Consider the following 20,640-nt stretch of genomic DNA (forward strand, 5'->3'; position numbering starts at 1 on the left):
TTTTAATAAAATTTTACTGTCACGGTGTGTGTGTTGTGTTTTTATTTGGGTATTTTATGTTGTTGTAGAACTACAGGTACCAGTGAGCCCATTATTTCCCCGCATGCTGGTACTTGAGGTTCTCCAAGTACCAGCAAGCGGGGGAGGCTTGCTGGGCCTTGTAGTTCCACAACAAAAAACAATATATATATTTTTAACACTCTTATGGCTATCAGCCTCCCATCCACCGCCCACGGATGGGGGGGGGGGGGGGGGGGGGGGGGGACAGCCTCGGCCTTCACCCCTGGCCCTTGGGTGCCCTGGAGGGGGAGAACCCTTGATTTAAGGGGTCCCCACTCCTCCAGGGAACCCCGACCAGGGGTGACTGGTTGGGGGGGTAATGCCACGGCCGCAGGGACCTATATAAAAGTGTCCCCCGGCTGTGGCATTAGTGGAGCCTGGTGCTGGTTTTAAAAATACGGGGGACCCCTACATCTTTTGTCTCATCACCTGCAACCTCAATACAGGGGTCAGCATTAAAGGTGGTTGGGGATCGTTAGAGTATGCATCGGGGGGGGGGGAATCATTAAACAGAGGCCTGCATTAGGGGAGGGGTTGTTTATATCGGGGTGGGGGTAATAAAACCGGTCTACATAAGGGATTTGAGGGGGGGGGGTTTATTAAATAGACTATGGCCTGCATTGGGAGGGGGTTGGGTTATTAAACTATGGTTTGTATTAGAGAAGGGGTCATTAGATTTTGGTCTGCATCAATGGGGGTGGTCATTAGATAAGGTTTTACATTAGGGGTGTGGGGTAATTAGACAATGGTTTCCCTCTATCTCTGCCCATCATCTCTCTCTCCTGTCACCATCTCGCTATCACCTGCTGCTTCTCCCTGTCACCCTCTCACTTACTGCCTCTCCCCATCACATTCACCCTGTCACCAACTACCTTTCCCCATCACCCACTGCCTCTCCATCTCCCACTATCTCTCCCCATCACCTCTATCTACTGTCACCCACTGCCTCTCCCCGTCACCAATTTCCTGCCATCACCCACTACCTCCACTTGTCACCCATTCCCTGGTGTCACCCACTAATTCTCACTGCAACCCTCTACTGTCACCCCCTGCCTCTCCATGTCTCCCACTACCTCTCGCCATCACCCACTGCCTCTCCTCTGTATCACTATCTCCCCATCATCCTCTCTCTCCTGTCACCCTCTGCCTCTTCCAGGCATAACCCTCCCCCTGATATGGCATTCCCTTTGAGGCCCCCACCCTTGTTGCTTGGCCATGCCTACTCCCCTTCCCTCCTTCTCCTATCATGATGCTCCCACCCATGTCATTTTGTTATGGATATGCCTTGGTCTGTATCTGTTCTTCTCTTGTATGTTGTTTCAGTCAAGTATTATACATGTGTATATCATTATGTCAAGAGACTGGGTTGTATTGAGATTTATGGTACCATGGGGGACACTCCGACCTGATCGCTCACTGCAGTTTCTAGCAGCGCAGCGATCGGGTCGGAACTGCGCATGCGCCGGCGCTGCAGTGCGCCGGTGCATGCCAGCCGTCATTGCCTAGCAATCGCCTCTGAGGCAGAGGCGGTCACTGGGCGGGAGGGGGATGGACGGCGGCATTAAGCCACCGTTTAGGGGGCGCGGTCCGGCCATTGCAAAAGTGGCCGCACCGTTGGGGGGGCGGGCCACGGCGGCTGCGTGAAGTCACACGCAGCCGCTGTGGGCTGGTGAGCAACGAGTAGCTCCCAGCCAGCACGCTAAAGCTGCGCTAGTTGGGAGCTACTCTTGATGTGCAAAGGCATCGCCGCTGTGCAATGCCTTTGCACTTCTGCGGGGGGGGGGGGGGGCGGCACTGACATGCGGGGCGGACTAGCCCTGTGCTGGGCGTCCCCCCGCATGTCAGGCAAGATGATCGTAGCTGTGCTAAATTTTGCACAGCTATGATCAACTCGGAATGACCCCCTATAACCATGGCTAGAGTACACCTACCTCCTAACCTCCTGATCTAGTGAGTCAAGCATACAGCGCTACACACTAATATTAGAATAAAACAGTTGGGTTAAACATTACTAGCAGAATTTCAACTCCCCCTGGAATTATTGAGAATACCCCGATTAATGACACACAACAGTCAACCATAACACTGGAGGAATGTATCCTCAACAGAGTATCTGGGATGGGCAATGTCACACTGAATTTGAACAATAAAGGAGAAGGACACAAATTGGAAGCACAATTGATTTTTTAATACACAGATTCTTCTCTTTATTCACTTGTATAATATTTTAACCAATATTTTGCTGTTCTGACTTATGATGGTACATGAATCAAATGTTTTTAACATTGAATAATAAAAGGTAAATTTTAAAACACATTTCTTCTGTTCAGTGCACCAGTCCAGAATCAGACGCTATAATCTTCTTTTTTATGGTCTATATATAATATTAGAAGCAGCACTCCTGTTAAGATACATAAATATCAGATACACTTCAAATTGGGGTAAAAAACTATACATACTAATACAATAAGTCCTGGTGCAATAGAGTCTTTTGATCTCCCCTCCTAAACATTACTAGCCCCTTTCACAATTCCCCTGTATTCACTAACCAGTGACAAGCAGGTGGCTTGCCCTACATGTGCCTACTTTAAATTCCATGACACAAAGCTAGATTGTGAGAAAAGTCAGGTTGTCTGTCTTGCACTCCAGGTATCAGCTGTGAAGGCGATCACATGAAAAAATATTGTGGAAATAGGGAACTGTAGCAGGGCTGGCTTTGCTGAATGAAACAATTCTCAAGACAGCAGCGATAGTGAAATAAATAACAAAAGATCAGCCTGTAGCCACTCACACGACCTTGTCTAGCCTATCTTGTGGGCAAGTAGGCCTCTGTCCATAAGTTATACTGAATAGTGATCTGTGGTAATATCTTTACAACCTTGGCAAGAGATTGCTTTGACTTCTGAATATATTGCACTGGAGATATGATGCCATATAATATTAATAATAGGATCTTGCAGAAACAAAATCTTATTATATTTATACTGCAACTGACATTCAAAAGGAAGAAATGTAGCTTTACTGGAAACAGCAAAGCTTTGGGACATTACAGATATAACATGTCCTTAATGGACCTTATATTCCCAATGATCAGGTTGTCTCCATGCCACTATAATACAGCAGTCACTACTGGAACCGTCTTGTATAAGAAATGCAGCTGACATATTTAATTATCAATCTTTTCATGGGCATGTCGTTGTGGGACAGGATTAGGATATGTAACTGTCTGATGAGGTGTAGAATTATCCCACATGTACCAGAACCCCCTTCCTTAGCACCCCTTACACAGGATGCAGATTCCTCATAGACATAACTTCTGTATTCTCAGGAAAGGCACGCTGCTGCTGAACAACATCTTCTCCATTGTCCCGGCGATTTTAATGGGGACAAGTGTTCTGGCCAAATCTTTTGAGGTCATCATTGCCTGTCGGCTGGTGATAGGAATTTGTGCAGGTAAAGAATCCACCACACGTGTGCGTGTACATATACTGTATAAGGCTGGAAGTGGAGTTAAACATAGTCAAATATTAATAGACTCATTTGTTGCACCACAGATATCTGTGAGCCATGGGTTTGTAGTGCAGGCAATTGAATGGTACTGGGCATTCATTACCGAACTTTACAAAAGTGCGCTGAATCCAGTGGCAAATTTCCCATTAGGCTTGTGCGGCATATGCCATACTAAATGGAGTGAAAATTGGTAGGAGATGCGCATACTGACCCTGTAAGCTGAACATGTGACCCCATTAGTTTAACCACCTGTAGTGATATACTGTATGTATAGGGCAACACTGTGAATATATAAACATTTATTAACAAAAACTGTTGGGACACTAAAGTTGATAGAGATACAGTACACAGCTATCACCCCATCCCCATGACTCTTACCCCAGTGTGCCCATTCCTGGCACTTTTTGATAATCATTCTTTATTGCATCTTTATCCTCTATCTAATTTCTTATCTAATCCTCTGGCACTGGTTGGTTTTCCTCTCCCTCCCTTCCACATTGTTTCTACATCCATAGCTCTCCCTGATTCAATAATGTTCCTTTATCTTAGTTTACTGCTCCCTGAAAATGTCTGCAGTCATTTGCCTGACAGCTTAATCTCCTGTTTTCTCTGTGTGTCACTAGTCTGTTTGTCTTTATGTTTTTTGGCTTCTTTAGGGTGGGTACACACCCGATGGTCCTGATGGTAGTGCCAAATTCCCTTCGGCCCAGACCATGTGACAGTGGCCGTAAACACTACACGATGTAATGAATGACTGACTGACTTGATACCTTTTTCTGCACTTCATTATACTGAGCGGCCAGGCATACAAAATTGTCTGATTGGTTATGCAGCACGGCTGACCAGACAATGTTTCTTGCAAGCTGCAGGAGTGTGCAATTGTGCATACACACTAGATGATGTAGACAATTTGTTGTTCCAATACGGCAAATTGTCCTGAAACTGTTCTAGTGTGTACCCACCCTAAAGCTGGGTGTACACTTGTCGAATTCCTGGGAGATCCGACTCCCAACCGATGGGTTTGCCTGAATTGGACAAGTGTGTACCGTCCGCCGACTGACAGGCACACCTAATCCCGCTCGCCTGTTGGGTCTCCTGATTTCCAAACTGGCTTAAAATCTAGGAGACCCGACTGCTATCCAGACGACCAACATTGTAGTGTGTAGGCTGTGGAGACCAGAGCAGGCGATCGATCTCTGGTCCCAGCAGCCCACTATCACATAGATAACCCTAGTGTTTGAAGGCCACCAACCTTGAGCAACAGTTAGATTAATTATCTGGCGGCTCCCAACTTGAATATACTGTGATATCAAGGATAAAATAGCTAAATTCATTTACTAATAAACTGTGCTAGAAATCACAAACAAATAAAAACAGCAATATAAAAATATAACAATAACATTTGATAATACCTTAAATCCTTTCCTCCAGGATTTGTTTCATATGAAGCAAATGTTTAAAATCCAGTAAAATGTAATATAAAGAATTCAGCCATCAGCCAATGTCCCTTAATGGTTAAATAGCACTTGTAGAAAGAAAGTAATCAACTAAATAATCAGTGGAGCCTGTAATGTCATTGAAGCATGCTCACCTCCAATATTATGAATGGGCAGTATGCAGAGCCGGCCATAGGCATAGGCAAACTAGGCAATTGCCTAGGGCATTTGATATGCCCTGGGGCATCAGCAGCTTCTGCTGATTAAAATGATATGTGGCATGCCTGTATTCTGTGTGTAGCATTTCATATGCAGATACAGCCACAGTCTCACACAGTATATGTTACGTTCACTGTACTTGGTACTCCTGGAACTGGGCAGATGAGCCCCAAGTACAGGAACGTAATGCTGCAATAGATAAACGGAGCTCGGCAGCACCCCCAAGGATCCCTAACTCCGTTGTCTCACCCTCGTTGTCAGCCTACGCCTGCGTGACTATGGTTTCTTGGGCCCACGGCAGCCGCGTTTGAAGGGCGGATTATGTCTGCCCAACTCCGATGCTCCCTGGTCTTAGTTGGAGACAAGGCGTAGACTGAGATGGGGCGATGACAAGGGGAACATCTAACTAGAGAAGGCAGTACCCAGTTAGGGGTGCTACAGAACTTAAATAAAGTATGTGCGGCACAGCCGCCAGGATAAACAACAGCAAAGGAAATGCTGTCCACACTCCGACACAAAACTGTTGTGTATCGGCGGTGACAGCATACGCAGAACCCTCTGCAGAAAATCCAAAGCAAAAGCAACAGATAGCTACGGCCTAGGCCGAGGGACGCGGCGAAGCCGCTACTCACGAAACCGGTATGAATACTGGCAAAAGGACAGGAACCCCCAAAGTAGCTGACACAGGCTCTCAGGACCGGAGGACAGGCAGAATTCCAAACGACAGACCAGTGGACACTAAGAAGCAGGATACTGGATCAGACACAGGCAAAGCCACAGGACTCCTGGACAGGAATGCTTCAAGGCAGGATACTGGATCAGACACTGGATCAGACACAGGCCTCCTGTACAGGAATGCTTCAAGGCCGGAAGCAGCTAGACAGAAGCTATCACCGGCGTCTGTGTCAGGCAGTGAGGGAGAATATAACAAGGAATTCCTCCAATCACAGCAGGGACCCTAATTAATTATGTCATGCAGCTTCCCTGCTGCACGACTCCAAACTGACAGGTGCAATTAACAGACAGGTGAGACAGGTGCAATTAACTGACAGGCTGCAATTACACAGACTCACCACCGGCAGCCAACAAGAGTCTTCTAAATCAGAGCAAAGGAAATCCTGGCCTGCAAGAGAACTATAACATAAAATACATGAACAGAAGGTGAACAGGAATGAACCACTGCTTGTGGTTCATAACAGTACCCTCTCCTTAAGGGTGGACACCGGAACCCAGAAAAGCCAAGTGAACAGAAACAGAAGTAAAACATAAAATACATAACCAAAATGCAAAACAGGAATGAGCCACTGCCGTGGCTCATAACAGTAGCCCCCCCCCCCTCGAGGAGGGGTCAACGGACCGCAAAATTCAGATTTTCCAAAACAAGGGATACACTAAAAAACCTGACACTGGAACAAACAGACAATGGGGGTCATTCCGAGTTGTTCGCTCGGTATTTTTTTCTCGCAACGGAGCGATTAGTCGCTAATGCGCATGCGCAATGTCCGCACTGCGACTGCGCCAAGTAAATTTGCTATGCAGTTAGGAATTTTACTCACGGCATTACGAGGTTTTTTCTTCGTTCTGGTGATCGGAGTGTGATTGACAGGAAGTGGGTGTTTCTGGGCGGAAACAGGCCGTTTTATGGGTGTGTGCGAAAAAACGCTACCGTTTCTGGGAAAAACGCGGGAGTGGCTGGAGAAACGGAGGAGTGTCTGGGCGAACGCTGGGTGTGTTTGTGACGTCAAACCAGGAACGACAAGCACTGAACTGATCGCAGATGCCGAGTAAGTCTGGAGCTACTCAGAAACTGCTAAGAGGTGTGTGGTCGCAATTTAGAGAATCATTCGTTCGCAATTTTAAGAAGCTAAGATTCACTCCCAGTAGGCGGCGGCTTAGCGTGTGTAAAGCTGCTAAAAGCAGCTTGCGTGCGAACAACTCGGAATGACCCCCAATGACAAGAAACAGAAACAAGCTGTGGGAACAGCTTGTAACAGTGACACACACACCCCTTGACGGTGGCCACTGGATACAAGACAAGGAAAAAAATCTTTTTTTTTTCTTTTTTTTTTTAACAAGGCAAGAGTCAATAATTATTTCTTTTTCTTCTTTTTTTTTTTACAAGGTTCTTGAGGTCTGACCAAGGTAATTCCCCAAACATTGGGGGTAATTCTGAGTTGATCGCAGCAGCAAGTTTGTTAGCAATTGGGCAAAACCATGTGCACTGCAGGGGGGCAGATATAACATTTGCATAGAGAGCTAGATTCGGGTGGGTTATTTTGTTTCTGTGCAGGGTAAATAATGGCTGCTTTATTTTTACACTGCAATTTAGATTTTAGTTTGAACACACCACACCCAAATCTAACTCTCTCTGCACATGTTATATCTGCCCCTCCTGCAGTGCACATGGTTTTGCCCAACTGCTAACAAATTTGATGCTGCGATCAACTCAGAATTAGGCCCATTGTCTGAACTGATGGTACCTTCCAGCAAGGCTGGATTCAATCCAGAGATTGGTTTCTTAACCTTGGGAGCTGAACTTTTAGGCAAAGTACTACTACTAGAAGACAGAAAAGCACATCCTGCAGTCCAATCAATGGGCTGAGGTTTTTGTGCCGAGTTTAAAGTATACGGTGGACTCTCAGCAGATAAGACGGGTGACCTAGAGGAACCTGAACCAATTTCTTTGGAACCATATCTCTTATTAACTGCATCACTGAATGCCGGGGGATCCTGAAGAATGGGATCTTCAGTTTTCATTAAGTTGGACGCCCACTCAAAAGTCTCCCCTCTAAAGGAATATATCAGATAGAGCACAAGGTTCTCTGAAGTGATGCTCAGAAATGGTCTAGACAACAAAATGGTGTAGTAGTGTTTGGTTAGTGAAAAAATTGGACTAAGTCCCCATCAAAGACTATAGACGTTGAGATAGCAAAAGAGTCAGGATCTGCTTCGTCCCCATCTGACTGACTGGAGTGCATTGCTAGGACCTTGTCACTACTGACCTTACTCGGGGCTGTGGCCCTCGGAACCCCCTCTGGGGCATTGGCCCTCGGGAACCCCGCTGGGGCAGTGGCCTTCGGGAACCCCGCTGGGGCAGTGGCCTTCGGGAACCCCGCTGGGGCAGTGGCCTTCGGGAACCCCGCTGGGGCAGTGGCCTTTGGGGACCCCACTGGGGCAGTGGCCTTCGGGGACCCCGCTGGGGCAGTGGCCTTCGGGGACCCCGCTGGGGTCAGCACCTCGGATTCTTTTACTGGGACCGGACCGCCGGCCTCCCTCTCTGGGAGCGGACCGTCGGCCTCCCTCTCTGGGAGCGGACCGTCGGCCTCCCTCTCTGAGTTGATAATTATCGAGACTTCTCTTGGGATTATGACCTCCGGGACTTTTGCTGAAGCTATGACCTTCAGAACCTCCACTAAAGCTATGCCTCTTGAGTCCTTTCCTGGGATAGCGACCTCTAGACCCTTCTCTGGGGCTGTGTCTCACGAGAACCCACTTGGGGATATTACTTCAAAGATCCCTTCTGGGGTTTTACTTCTTGAGTTCCCTTTCTAGAACTATGGTTTTAGATACCCTTTCTGGGGTTGCGCTTTTCAAGTCCCTACCTGGGGTAACAGCTTCTGAGTCCCCTTCTGGTATTGACACCTGAGCTATTAAATCCAATGCCCCTCTTCGGCCCTGAGCATTGGGCACCGCTCCTAGGCCCTGAGCATCGGGCCCCGCTCCTAGGCCTTGAGCATCTGGCACCGCTCCAGGACTCTGAGCATCTGGCACCGCTCCAGGACTCCAAGCATCTGGCACCGCTCCAGGACTCCGAGCATCTGGCACCGCTCCAGGACTCCGAGCATCTGGCACCGCTCCAGGATTCCGAGCATCTGGCACCGCTCCAGGACTCCGAGCATCTGGCACCGCTCCAGGACTCTGAACATCTGGCACCGCTTCAGGACTCAGGGATTCCACTACTGGGGTTTGCAACTCTGATTCAACAGGAAAATTAAGAGAGGAGAGAAACATTCTCCTTTGGTTCCTAAATCTATAATGGGACACCCTAGCCCAAGGACCCCAATTATAGGACAGAGTGTTTTTTTGTGTGGGTTGTGTGACAAGTACCTCTGCCACAGTAGAGACAGGAGGAGGTCTTGAATCCTGACTCAACTTGGCTAGAGGGCAGGACTTGTCGCCACACTTTGGCTTGCGCAACTCACAGGTCTGCAGATAGTGGCCTAAACCCCCACAATATAGGCATAAATTTAAGTTTCTGCGACGCAGACGCTCCTCTTCTGAGAGCCTGGGCCGCAGAAAACTTTTAAACCTTTTCTCTCCAACAAAACCTGAGGATTTTCTTGTCACAATATTGTGAGCAAGAGTCTCTTTAGAGATAGATGTACTCTCAACAACTTCTGGCAAGATAAGTAAAATCTTGGTCAGAAGGTTTTGCAGTTGCTTTAAGGATTGCTGCAAAACTTCCAGCCGCTCAGGTTTCAAAGCACTGAAAACAGAGTTCAGGGCTGAGAGAGATGCCTGCAGGGCTTGCATAGTAGGCATAGAAGGACTTCAGACTAGACAAGACAAGACTAGACTAGACAAGACTGGTCTGGATTTTGAACTAGACAAGACAAGACTGGACCGGATTTTGAACTAGACAAGACAAGACTGGACTGGGTTCTGCACACTGGACTCTAGACAGGACTGGATTCTAGACAGGACACTGGACTGGGCCAAAAAAGAAAAATAAACTACTATTTAGCTTTGTTTCTTTTTTGTTGTATTGGCCGGTGATAATGTTACGTTCACTGTACTTGGTACTCCTGGAACTGGGCAGATGAGCCCCAAGTACAGGAATGTAATGCTGCAATAGATAAACGGAGCTCGGCAGCACCCCCAAGGATCCCTAACTCCGTTGTCTCACCCTTGTTGTCAGCCTACGCCTGCGTGACTATGGTTTCTTGGGCCCACGGCAGCCGCGTATGAAGGGCGGATTATGTCTGCCCAACTCCGATGCCCCCCGGTCTTAGTTGGAGACAAGGCGTACACTGAGATGGGGCAATGATAAGGGGAACCTCTAACTAGAGAAGGAAGTACCCAGTTAGGGGTGCTACAGAACTTAATTAAAGTATGTGCGGCACAGCCGCCAGGATAAACAACAACAAAGGAAATGCTGTCCACACGCCGACACAATACTGTTGTGTACCGGTGGTGACAGCATACACAGAACCCTCTGCAGAAAATCCAAAGCAAAAGCAACAGATAGCTACGGCCTAGGCCGAGGGACGCGGCGAAGCCGCTACTCACGAAACCGGTACGAATACTGGTAAAAGGACAGGAACCCCCAAAGTAGCTGACACAGGCTCTCAGGACCGGAGGACAGGCAGAATTTCAAACGACAGACCAGTGGACACTAAGAAGCAGGATACTGGATCAGACACAGGACTCTGGACAGGAATGCTTCAAGGCAGGATACTGGATCAGACACTGGATCAGACACTGGATCAGACACTGGATCAGACATTGGATCAGACACAGGCCTCCTGGACAGGAATGCTTCAAGGCCAGAAGCAGCTAGACAGAAGCTATCCCCGGCGTCTGTGTCAGGCAGTGAGGGAGAATATAACAAGGAATTCCTCCAATCACAGCAGGGACCCTAATTAATTATGTCATGCAGCTGCCCTGCAGCACGACTCCAAACTGACAGGTGCAATTAACAGACAGGTGAGGCTAAACACATGGAAACAGGCTACAATTACATAGACTAACCACCAGCGGCCAACAAGAGTCTTCTAAACCAGAACAAAGGAAATCCTGGCCTGCAAGAGAACTATAACATAAAATACATGAACAGAAGGTGAACAGGAATGAATCACTGCTTGTGGTTCATAACAGTACCCTCTCCTTAAGGGTGGACACCGGAACCCACAAAAGCCGAGGGAACAGAAACAGAAGTAAAACATAAAATAAATAACCAAAATGCAAAACAGGAATGAGCCACTGCCGTGGCTCATAACAGTATATAGGCATGCTGCATATCATTTTAATCAGCAGAAGCTGCTTGTGCATCCTAGCCACATAGCAATGCAAATAAGGTGCATTTTCATAAAAAAAGGTGCCCGATGTTAGCATTGAGGCAAGATTTATGAGGACACATCTGTATCCAAGTAGAGGCAGAGGTCACAGTGTTAGTAGCAGTGTGAGTGCTGTGTGCATGTGAGTGGGTTGGTTGTGCAGTAGTGTTCAGAATATGTGTAAGGAGCATTATGTGTGTCATGTAAAAATGCATTAATAATGTGCAACATATGTGTAAGGGGCACTGTGTGTCATTATGTGTATAAGGGCAGTAATAATGTGCGGCATATGTGTAACAGGGTACTACTGTATGTGTGTCATTATGTGTAAAGGGGCACTAATAATGTGCAGAAAATGTGTGGGTGGCTCTATGTCTGTCATTATGTGTATAAGGACATTAATAATGTGCGGCATATGTGTAAGGGATATTATGTGTAAAAGGGCATTAATAAAGGTTGTCATAATGTGCGGCGCATTATGTTTATAACTGTCATGACTGTGGTTTTGTGAACCCGGTGTTAGTGAAGTATGTGCGGGCGACTGGAGGACTATGTGAATACTTTCACTGACCTGGTTTGGGAGTGTTGTGGGCTCGGGGTTTCTTCCGCTGACCGGGAAGAGGAACCGCAGCAGAGATGGCCGAATCTAGGTTTTCCTCATGCAGGATTTGGTCGGCAGACAGGAAGCACGTATGGATGCTGGAGGTCTCCTGAAAGACAGAACTTGAAAAGGTGCTGAGGAATGAATTAAGGAGTACCGGATGCTGGAGACACCAACTACGCTTGTGAGCACTGGGTGTTTGGAGGCACTGAGGTGCTAGGAGGCACTGAGGTGCTTGGAGGCACTGAGGTGCAGAAGTGCCTGGAGGCACTGAGGTGCTTGTAGGTGCAGAAGTGCCTGGAGACACTGAGGTGCTTGGAGGCACGGAAGTGCTGAGGCACGGAGGTGCTGAGGCACGGTGGTACTGAGGCACGGAGATGCTGAGGCACGGAGGTGCTGAGGCGCGGGGGTGCTGAGGCAAGGAGGTGCTGAGGCACGGTGGTGCTGAGGCACGGAGGTGCTGAGGCACGGAGGTGCTGAGACACTGAGGTTCTTGGAGGCACGGAAGCCACAGGGATACGGGAGCTCTGGAGATCACAACTACAACAGCAGTAAAGATGAAACACGGCAGTTGTGGTTTTCAGTTGAGACTATGGAATACAGTACTGTGCCTTTAAGATGAACCACTGCAGCTGTGCCTTTACATTGAGACTCGTGGAAATAGTGAATATCAGTGGCAACACAAAAGTAAACCAAACGGGGTAACAAGGGAACAGAGTTTCCACAGGAACTAAAGTACAAAGGTTACCTTTAGGGAGCTCAGCTTTAAGGCTCACACAGAGCTGTGTGTGACACAAGGAACTGGCCCAGTTTCCAACTCAGTCTCCCAACTTATACTTCCTGGTCCTTGGTGATTGGTGAGCAGGATTAGGTGATGCAGAGAGTCTCAGGCTGGCAGAGGATTGGACAACTCTGGGTCAGGCGAACAGTCACTGTCATGTGAGTACTCTAGACTAGGCTGTGATGTAGAATGAGGCCTAGCAGGCCGAGAGAACACTGAAGCCTGAACTTCTGCAAAACATAAGATGCTGGCTTTTAGGCCTAAACTTCAGATTACTGAATTCAGCCTCACACAGGAGATCACCACAGGTGGAGCTAATTAACTATTACCTTTCAGGCAGAGAACTCAGGAAAACTCATAGTGCTGACAAGCTGTTTAACTCAGTGAGTAAAAAGGCACAGGATCCAGGACAGATGGCAGGGGTAAGTCACCAAATACGAGAACTACAGTCAGGATCGTGACAGTACCCCCCTCTTCAAGGGTGGACTCCGTACACCCATCTTTGGTCTTAGAGGAACTTGATGAATAACTTGTACACAAAGATTCAGAAAAGTGGAAACCAGAAGGTCCAGAAACAAAACTTAAGCTGAATTCTTCAAAAGTCTTCCTGATCTTCATCTTCTGAACAGGTAGACCATCCATCATTGACAAAACTGGAATTTCCTTCATCTGAAAGGACTGAGGAATAAACTGTAGAAGGTTCCTTTCCTAGATTAGTAATACGAGAAGATTGTGCTTTTGAAGCTAGCACTCCACTGAGGCTTAAATTAAATCTTGTTCTATAACGAGGACTTTTCATACAGAGACCTGTAGAGTTTTTTGGTAATTCTGGAACCTCTTCATGCGTTAAAGCATAACAGGAACGAATGGGACCTCCCAGGAAAGGAGTAGCATCATAAACTGGATCAAATTCAGAGTCTGAGTCCAAGTCTATTGGAAGATACCAGTCGTCTTTGGGAGTAACTACATCCGTTTTGTAAGCTGCATTAACAAGTTCTGAACAACACAAGGAATTTGGAGTGGAATCAATGGAAACATAACCAATTCTTAAATCCACAGGCTGTTGTCTTTGTACTGTTTTCCAATTCTTGGCATCACTGAAATTCTTAAGGTATTGGTTCATCAAGGCATTATCTTGCTCAGAAAGCGATGGGTCAAAAAACGGAGCATTGGCTGAATGTTCTGAAGACTGAGTGGAGGATGAAATTGGACTCATGGAAACAGATGCCACTGAAACATTAGACTGAGGTACACATTCAGACATAAGGTCAATAGCCTTGGTATTTTTCTTGACTTTGGTGGCTACAGCAGAATTATTCTGACATTGATGAGAAGAGGTATTAGTTTTCCCTGCAGAAGCTATGGACTCAATGCTGGAAGATGAGGAAACAGAATCAGAGACAGACTGAAGTCTAATTTCAGAACTAGATGGTAGAAGTCCTTTACTGTGACCAACTGTCAAAAGTTCTTTACTCGAGCCAATGCTTGGAATCGGTTTGAGTCCAGATGAGCTTGAACAGACTGAAACTGGAGAAATCTTTGGCTGGACGAGTAGGACTGGATTGGATCCGAGGACGCTTGAATTGGCTGGAGCCAAAGGAGACTGACCAGGCTGGTCCTGGAGTATCGCTGGACCGGATGGAACCGGGACGGACTGACCAGGCAGGGCCTGGAGTATTGCTGGACCGGCTGGAACCGGGATGGACTGACCAGGCTGAGCCTGGAATATTGCTGGACCGGCAGGAGCCCTTTCTTCACTGGGCTGAACTAAGGCAGGAGCCCCCTCTTCACGGGGCTGGGCTGAGGCAAGAGCCCCCTCTTCACGGAGCTGGGCTGAGGCAAGAGCCCCCTCTTCACGGGGCTGGGCTGAGGCAAGAGCCCCAACTTCACGGGGCTGGGCTGAGGCAAGAGCCCCCACTTCACGGGGCTGGACACTCTGAAGAACCTCCTCCTGGGGCTGGACACTCTGAAGAACCCCCTCCTGGGGCTGGACACTCTGAAGAACCCCCTCCTGGGGCTGGACACTCTGAAGAACGCCCTCCTGGGGCTGGACACTCTGAAGAACCCCCTCCTGGGGCTGGACACTCTGAAGAACCCCCTCCTGGGGCTGGACACTCTGAACCCCTCACTGGGGCTGAAGACACGGATGCCCCTCCTTGGGCTGTAGACACGGACGCCCCTCCTTGGCCTGTAGACACGGACGCCCCTCCTTGGGCTGTAGACACGGACGCCCCTCCTTGGGCTGTAGACACGGACTCCTCTGTGACTCTAAATGGCTTGAACATTCTTCTCTGGACACCCAACTTGGGATAAGGTCTTTTAATCACCGGACCCCAGTCATAAATTTGAGTCTCTTTCAGAGTAGCCTTCTTGATACCCCCGTCAGCAGTAGCAGGATCGGCTACTGTGAACGACTTGTAGACATGAGCACCATGATACTGAGATTTGTCATCATTCCCTGGCTTGCGAAGAATGCAGTCTTTAACAAAATGACCGGAATTTCCACAGTAAAGACAGAGGTGTAGCTCCCTACGCCGCTGACGTTCAGCTTCAGAGAGCTTGGGCCGTGGATAGCTCTGATGAACAACTTTTCCTTGCACAGAGAAAGAGACTTTATTAACTGGATGGGACAAAACAGGTTCAACAACGTTGGTAGTATTCCTGAAGAGATCAGGCATCACAGAAAGAATACTAGACAAAAGTTCTTGTAACTGTAATAACATCTGGTAGAAAACCTGCAGTTGGTCAGGAGTCTTAGTGCAGAAGGTCTGAGAATCTCTGGAGAACGAATTCCGCTGCAGACACTGTGCCAATTGATGCTGAGTCGACTCCAAACCCTCCAAGCGTCCTGCAATATTGCTTAGGAGGTCCTGCATCAGACAAACACTTTCGGCCGGGTCCATGAGGCCAGTTCCTACTGTCATGACTGTGGTTTTGTGAACCCGGTGTTAGTGAAGTCTGTGCGGGCGACTGGAGGACTATGTGAATACTTTCACTGACCTGGTTTGGGAGTGTTGTGGGCTTGGGGTTTCTTCCGGTGACCGGGAAGAGGAACCGCAGCAGAGATGGCCGAATCTAGGTTTTCCTCATGCAGGATTTGGTCGGCAGACAGGAAGCACGTATGGATGCTGGAGGTCTCCTGAAAGACAGAACTTGAAAAGGTGCTGAGGAATGAATTAAGGAGTACCGGATGCTGGAGACACCAACTACGCTTGTGAGCACTGGGTGTTTGGAGGCACTGAGGTGCTAGGAGGCACTGATGTGCTTGGAGGCACTGAGGTGCTTGGAGGCAATGAGGTGGAGAAGTGCCTGGAGGCACTGAGGTGTTTGGAGGCACTGAGGTGCTTGGAGGCACTGAGGTGCTTGTAGGTGCAGAAGTGCCTGGAGACACTGAGGTGCTTGGAGGCACGGAAGTGCTGAGGCACGGAGGTGCTGAGGCACGGTGGTGCTGAGGCACGGAGATGCTGAGGCACTGAGATGCTGAGGCGCGGTGGTGCTGAGGCACGGAGGTGCTGAGGCACGATGGTGCTGAGGCACGGAGGTGCTGAGGCACGGAGGTTCTTGGAGGCATGGAAGCCACAGGGATACGGGAGCTCTGGAGATCACAACTACAACAGCAGTAAAGATGAAACACGGCAGTTGTGGTTTTCAGTTGAGACTATGGAATACAGTACTGTGCCTTTAAGATGAACCACTGCAGCTGTGCCTTTACATTGAGACTCGTGGAAATAGTGAATATCAGTGGCAACACAAAAGTAAACCAAACGGGGTAACAAGGGAACAGAGTTTCCACAGGAACTAAAGTACAAAGGTTACCTTTAGGGAGCTCAGCTTTAAGGCTCACACAGAGCTGTGTGTGACACGAGGAACTGGCCCAGTTTCCAACTCAGTCTCCTAACTTATACTTCCTGGTCCTTGGTGATTGGTGAGCAGGATTAGGTGATGCAGAGAGTCTCAGGCTGGCAGAGGATTGGACAACTCTGGGTCAGGTGAACAGTCACTGTCATGTGAGTACTCTAGACTAGGCTGTGATGTAGAATGAGGCCTAGCAGGCCGAGAGAACACTGAAGCCTGAACTTCTGCAAAACATAAGATGCTGGCTTTTAGGCCTAAACTTCAGATTACTGAATTCAGCCTCACACAGGAGATCACCACAGGTGGAGCTAATTAACTATTACCTTTCAGGCAGAGAACTCAGGAAAACTCATATTGCTGACAAGCTGTTTAACTCAGTGAGTAAAAAGACACAGGATCCAGGACAGATGGCAGGGGTAAGTCACCAAATACGAGAACTACAGTCAGGATCGTGACAATAAGGACTTTAATAAGGTGTCTCATATGTGTAAGGGGCATTACTGTGTGGAATTATGTGTATAAATGCATTACTAATGTATGGCATTATGTGTATAAGGTGCTCTACTATGTGGCGTTGCGTATAGAAAGGGCACTACTGTGTCGTCTAATGTGAATAAAGAGCAATAGGGTGTGGTGTAATGTGAATAAGGAGCAATTCGGTGTGATACAATGTGAATAAGGGGCTCTACTGTGAGGAGTAACGTTTATAAGGTAAAGTGATATTACTGTGGTATGTAATATGAATTATGGACACTATCGCATGATCAAATGTGAATAAAGTTGTAGTACTGTGTGGCGTAATTGGAATTGGGGTTACTATTGTGTGGCCATGCCCCTTGCCAGCAAAAACACATCCCTTTTTGGGCTGTGCGCCAAATGTGCGAGCTGTTCCTATTTGAAGTATAGGGGGTACAAACACCAAAATAAGGACTGCTATGGGTGAGGGGTGATGGTGCTGGGAAAGAGGTGCAAGGTCAGAGGTGGAACCAGCGGTGGTGCTAGGGGGCACCAGCCAAAATCTTGCCTAGGGCATCATATTGGTTAGGGCCAGCTCTGGCAGTATGAACAGAGTGGCAGAGGGAGGACGCTGTGTTTTGTCCAATTGCTGCTACAGCGTTACACTCCACCTCTGTTCAATACATTTCTCCGGAGTAAATCCCCTGATTGTTGTTAATCACGGCGGGAGTGTGAAGAAAGTGCCCCAGGTTAACTCTCCGTTTTACCTTGCTCATCCTCATGTGGCTATTGGTGTCTTGGGATATCTGCAAAGTACTTTCACAGCTGTCAGATGTGGAGGGAGCGGGGGCAGGTAGCTCCATTTTTCATAGGTGCTGGCCGGTGTGTATTGCTAATGGATCCAAGTTGGCTGCTGCTGGATAAAATGTCAATCAGCCTGAATAGATGCTGGAGAGGGAGTTCAGGGTCCGGATAAGTCTCCTTATGCGTTTTTCTGCAAATATAATGTAGCGGTTTCGTCAGAGGATGTCAGTGGTGTCAACCTGAACACGTTATAAACCGATCCAGACCAATCGGTTACTAATTGGATATTGAATGCATCTGTGTAAGTAAATGCTGGATGTAATTTGGACCAAAATTCCACATTGGATCCCAGAAGTCATACTAGGGGGTTGTGGTCCTGGTTGGACATCCCATTGATGTACACTGTGCAGACCATTGACGCGGTGTGCCTGTACTGGACCTTACACTGTGTGTATTTGGAGGAAAACTTTAATGAACCGTAATAACTGACAGAAATAACAATACATCAATGACCTGAAAGACAGTAACTGACTGAAATAACCATAAATCAGTTAACTAAATAACTGACAGAAATGGGGGGGAGAAGACAAAAAAATATTTTGTACCCAAAAGCTATGGAATAGCAACATTGATAACAGATGGAAAACTTTAAACCCATCTCGCAATGTAAAAGTGATTATAAAATTTAAAAGAAAAGAAAGATGGACATTATGGCTACTAGCGACATTACAAAAACAAAAAACAAAAAAAAGACACCGGGCAGCCACCTCATGGATGTTTTGGAAGAGCTGCTAAGCTGCAAATTATAAAAAAAAATTTTTTGTTGGATCCAACTCATTGATAAGTTAACAACTTGAAGAGTTAAACCCAAGCAATGCCGGGTACTTCATCTAGTTACAAATAATTTTAAACATGACTTCAGTTAATTTCAGAATTACTGTATGTTTACAGGATACCCACTATTATCTCATTAGAAGAACCATTAATTGTGAATGTATCTGTCGTAGGTCTCTCCTCCAATGTTGTCCCAATGTACCTCGGTGAAATGTCCCCTAAAAATCTTCGTGGAGGCATTGGTGTGATGCCCCAACTATTGATCACTATTGGTATTCTTATGGCACAGATCTTTGGAATCCGTTTCATCCTTGGAAATACAAAAGGTGGGATACTCTTATATAAAGAAATCATTATTACTATGTATCAGTATTTATCAATATATCCTTATAGCATTGTGCTAAGTTATTAAGGCATAATATAATGGAAGCATTTTTTTTTTAACTCCATGGGGTATATTTACTAAGCTCCCGATTTTGACCGATTTGGGCCCTCATTCCGAGTTGTTCGCTCGCAAGCTGCTTTTAGCAGCATTGCACACGCTAAGCCGCCGCCTACTGGGAGTGAATCTTAGCTTAGCAAAATTGCGAACGAAAGATTCTCAAAATTGCGAATAGACATTTCTTAGCAGTTCCTGAGTAGCTTGGGACTTACTCTGCCACTGCGATCAGTTCAGTCAGTTTCGTTCCTGGTTTGACGTCACAAACACACCCAGCGTTCGCCCAGACACTCCCCCATTTCTCCAGCCACTCCCGCTTTTTTCCCAGAAACGGCAGCGTTTTTTCACACACTCCCATAAAACGGCCAGTTTCCGCCCAGAAACACCCAATTCCTGTCAATCACACTCCGATAACCAGAACGAAGAAAAAACCTCGTAATGCCGTGAGTAAATTACCAAACATCTTAGCAAATTTACTTGGCGCAGTCGCAGTGCGAACATTGCGCATGCGCAGTTTGCGGAAAATCGCTGCGATGCGAAGAAAATTACCGAGCGAACAACTCGGAATGAGGGCCTTTGGTGTTTTTTCTTCAAAGTGTCATCTCGGGAATTTACTAAACACAAATCTCGGCAGTGATGAGGGCATTCGTATTTTTTTTGAAGTCAAAGAAAAAAGTCCGAATGAATACACCATCGGTCAAATATGCCTGTTATTTGATAGAACTCGGTGATTTACTAAATTTTGTATTTCACAAACACTGCCGGCAATAGCCAAATACTGCCGTGAAAAAATACAAATCGTAAAAAAAAGCAGTTTTAAAACAGACCTGCTTTTTTTTACCGTGTTCTGATAGTCATGCACGGATCCATGATATCCGTGCATGGTTATCAGTGGGAATGGGTGGGAAATGATGTAAAATAAAAAAATAAATAAATGCGTGGGGTCCCCCCTCCTAAGCAAAACCAGCCTCGGGCTCTTTGAGCCGGTCCTGGTTGACAAAATATGGGGGGGAAAATGACAGCGGTTCCCCCATATTTCATCAACCAGCACCGGGGTCTGCGCCTGGTCCTGGTTCAAAAAATACGGGGGACAAAAAGCGTAGGGGTCCCCTATATTTTTTAAACCAGCACCGGGCTCCACTAGTCAGGTACATAATGCCACAGCCGGGGGGCACTTTTATAGTGGTCCCGGTGGCCCTGGCATTACATACCCAAAAAGTCACCCCTGGCCGGGGTACCCTGGAGGAGTGGGAACCCCTTAAATCAAGGGGTACCCCCCCTCCAGCCACCCAAGGGCCAGGGGTGAAGCCCGAGGCTGTCCCCCCATCCAAGGGCGGTGGATGGGGGGCTGATAGCCTTTTGAAAAAATGTGAATATTGTTTTTAGTAGCAGTACTACAAGTCCCAGCAAGCCTCCCCCGCAAGCTGGTACTTGGAGAACCACAAGTACCAGCATGCGGTGGAAAACCGGGCCCGCTGGTACCTGTAGTACTACTACTAAAAAAATACCCCCCCAAAAAACAGGACACACACACCGTGACAGTATAAGTTTATTACATACATGCACACCTCCAAACATACATACTTACC

General features: G+C 47.3%; 1 protein-coding gene across 3 annotated transcripts in view; it reads left to right on the forward strand.

Moving 5' to 3' along the window:
* The window catches only part of SLC2A5 (solute carrier family 2 member 5), a 197,924-nt gene that overhangs the window by 71,337 nt on the left and 105,947 nt on the right, over positions 1-20,640 (forward strand). For all 3 annotated transcript variants that reach the window (XM_063943103.1, XM_063943102.1, XM_063943104.1), the window contains exons 4-5: positions 3,389-3,513; positions 18,786-18,938. In XM_063943103.1, the coding sequence (XP_063799173.1) occupies positions 3,389-3,513; positions 18,786-18,938 (278 nt within the window). The remainder of the gene's footprint in view (positions 1-3,388; positions 3,514-18,785; positions 18,939-20,640) is intronic.

Source organism: Pseudophryne corroboree, chromosome 10, assembly GCF_028390025.1.
Source record: "Pseudophryne corroboree isolate aPseCor3 chromosome 10, aPseCor3.hap2, whole genome shotgun sequence".
NCBI lineage: Eukaryota > Metazoa > Chordata > Amphibia > Anura > Myobatrachidae > Pseudophryne > Pseudophryne corroboree.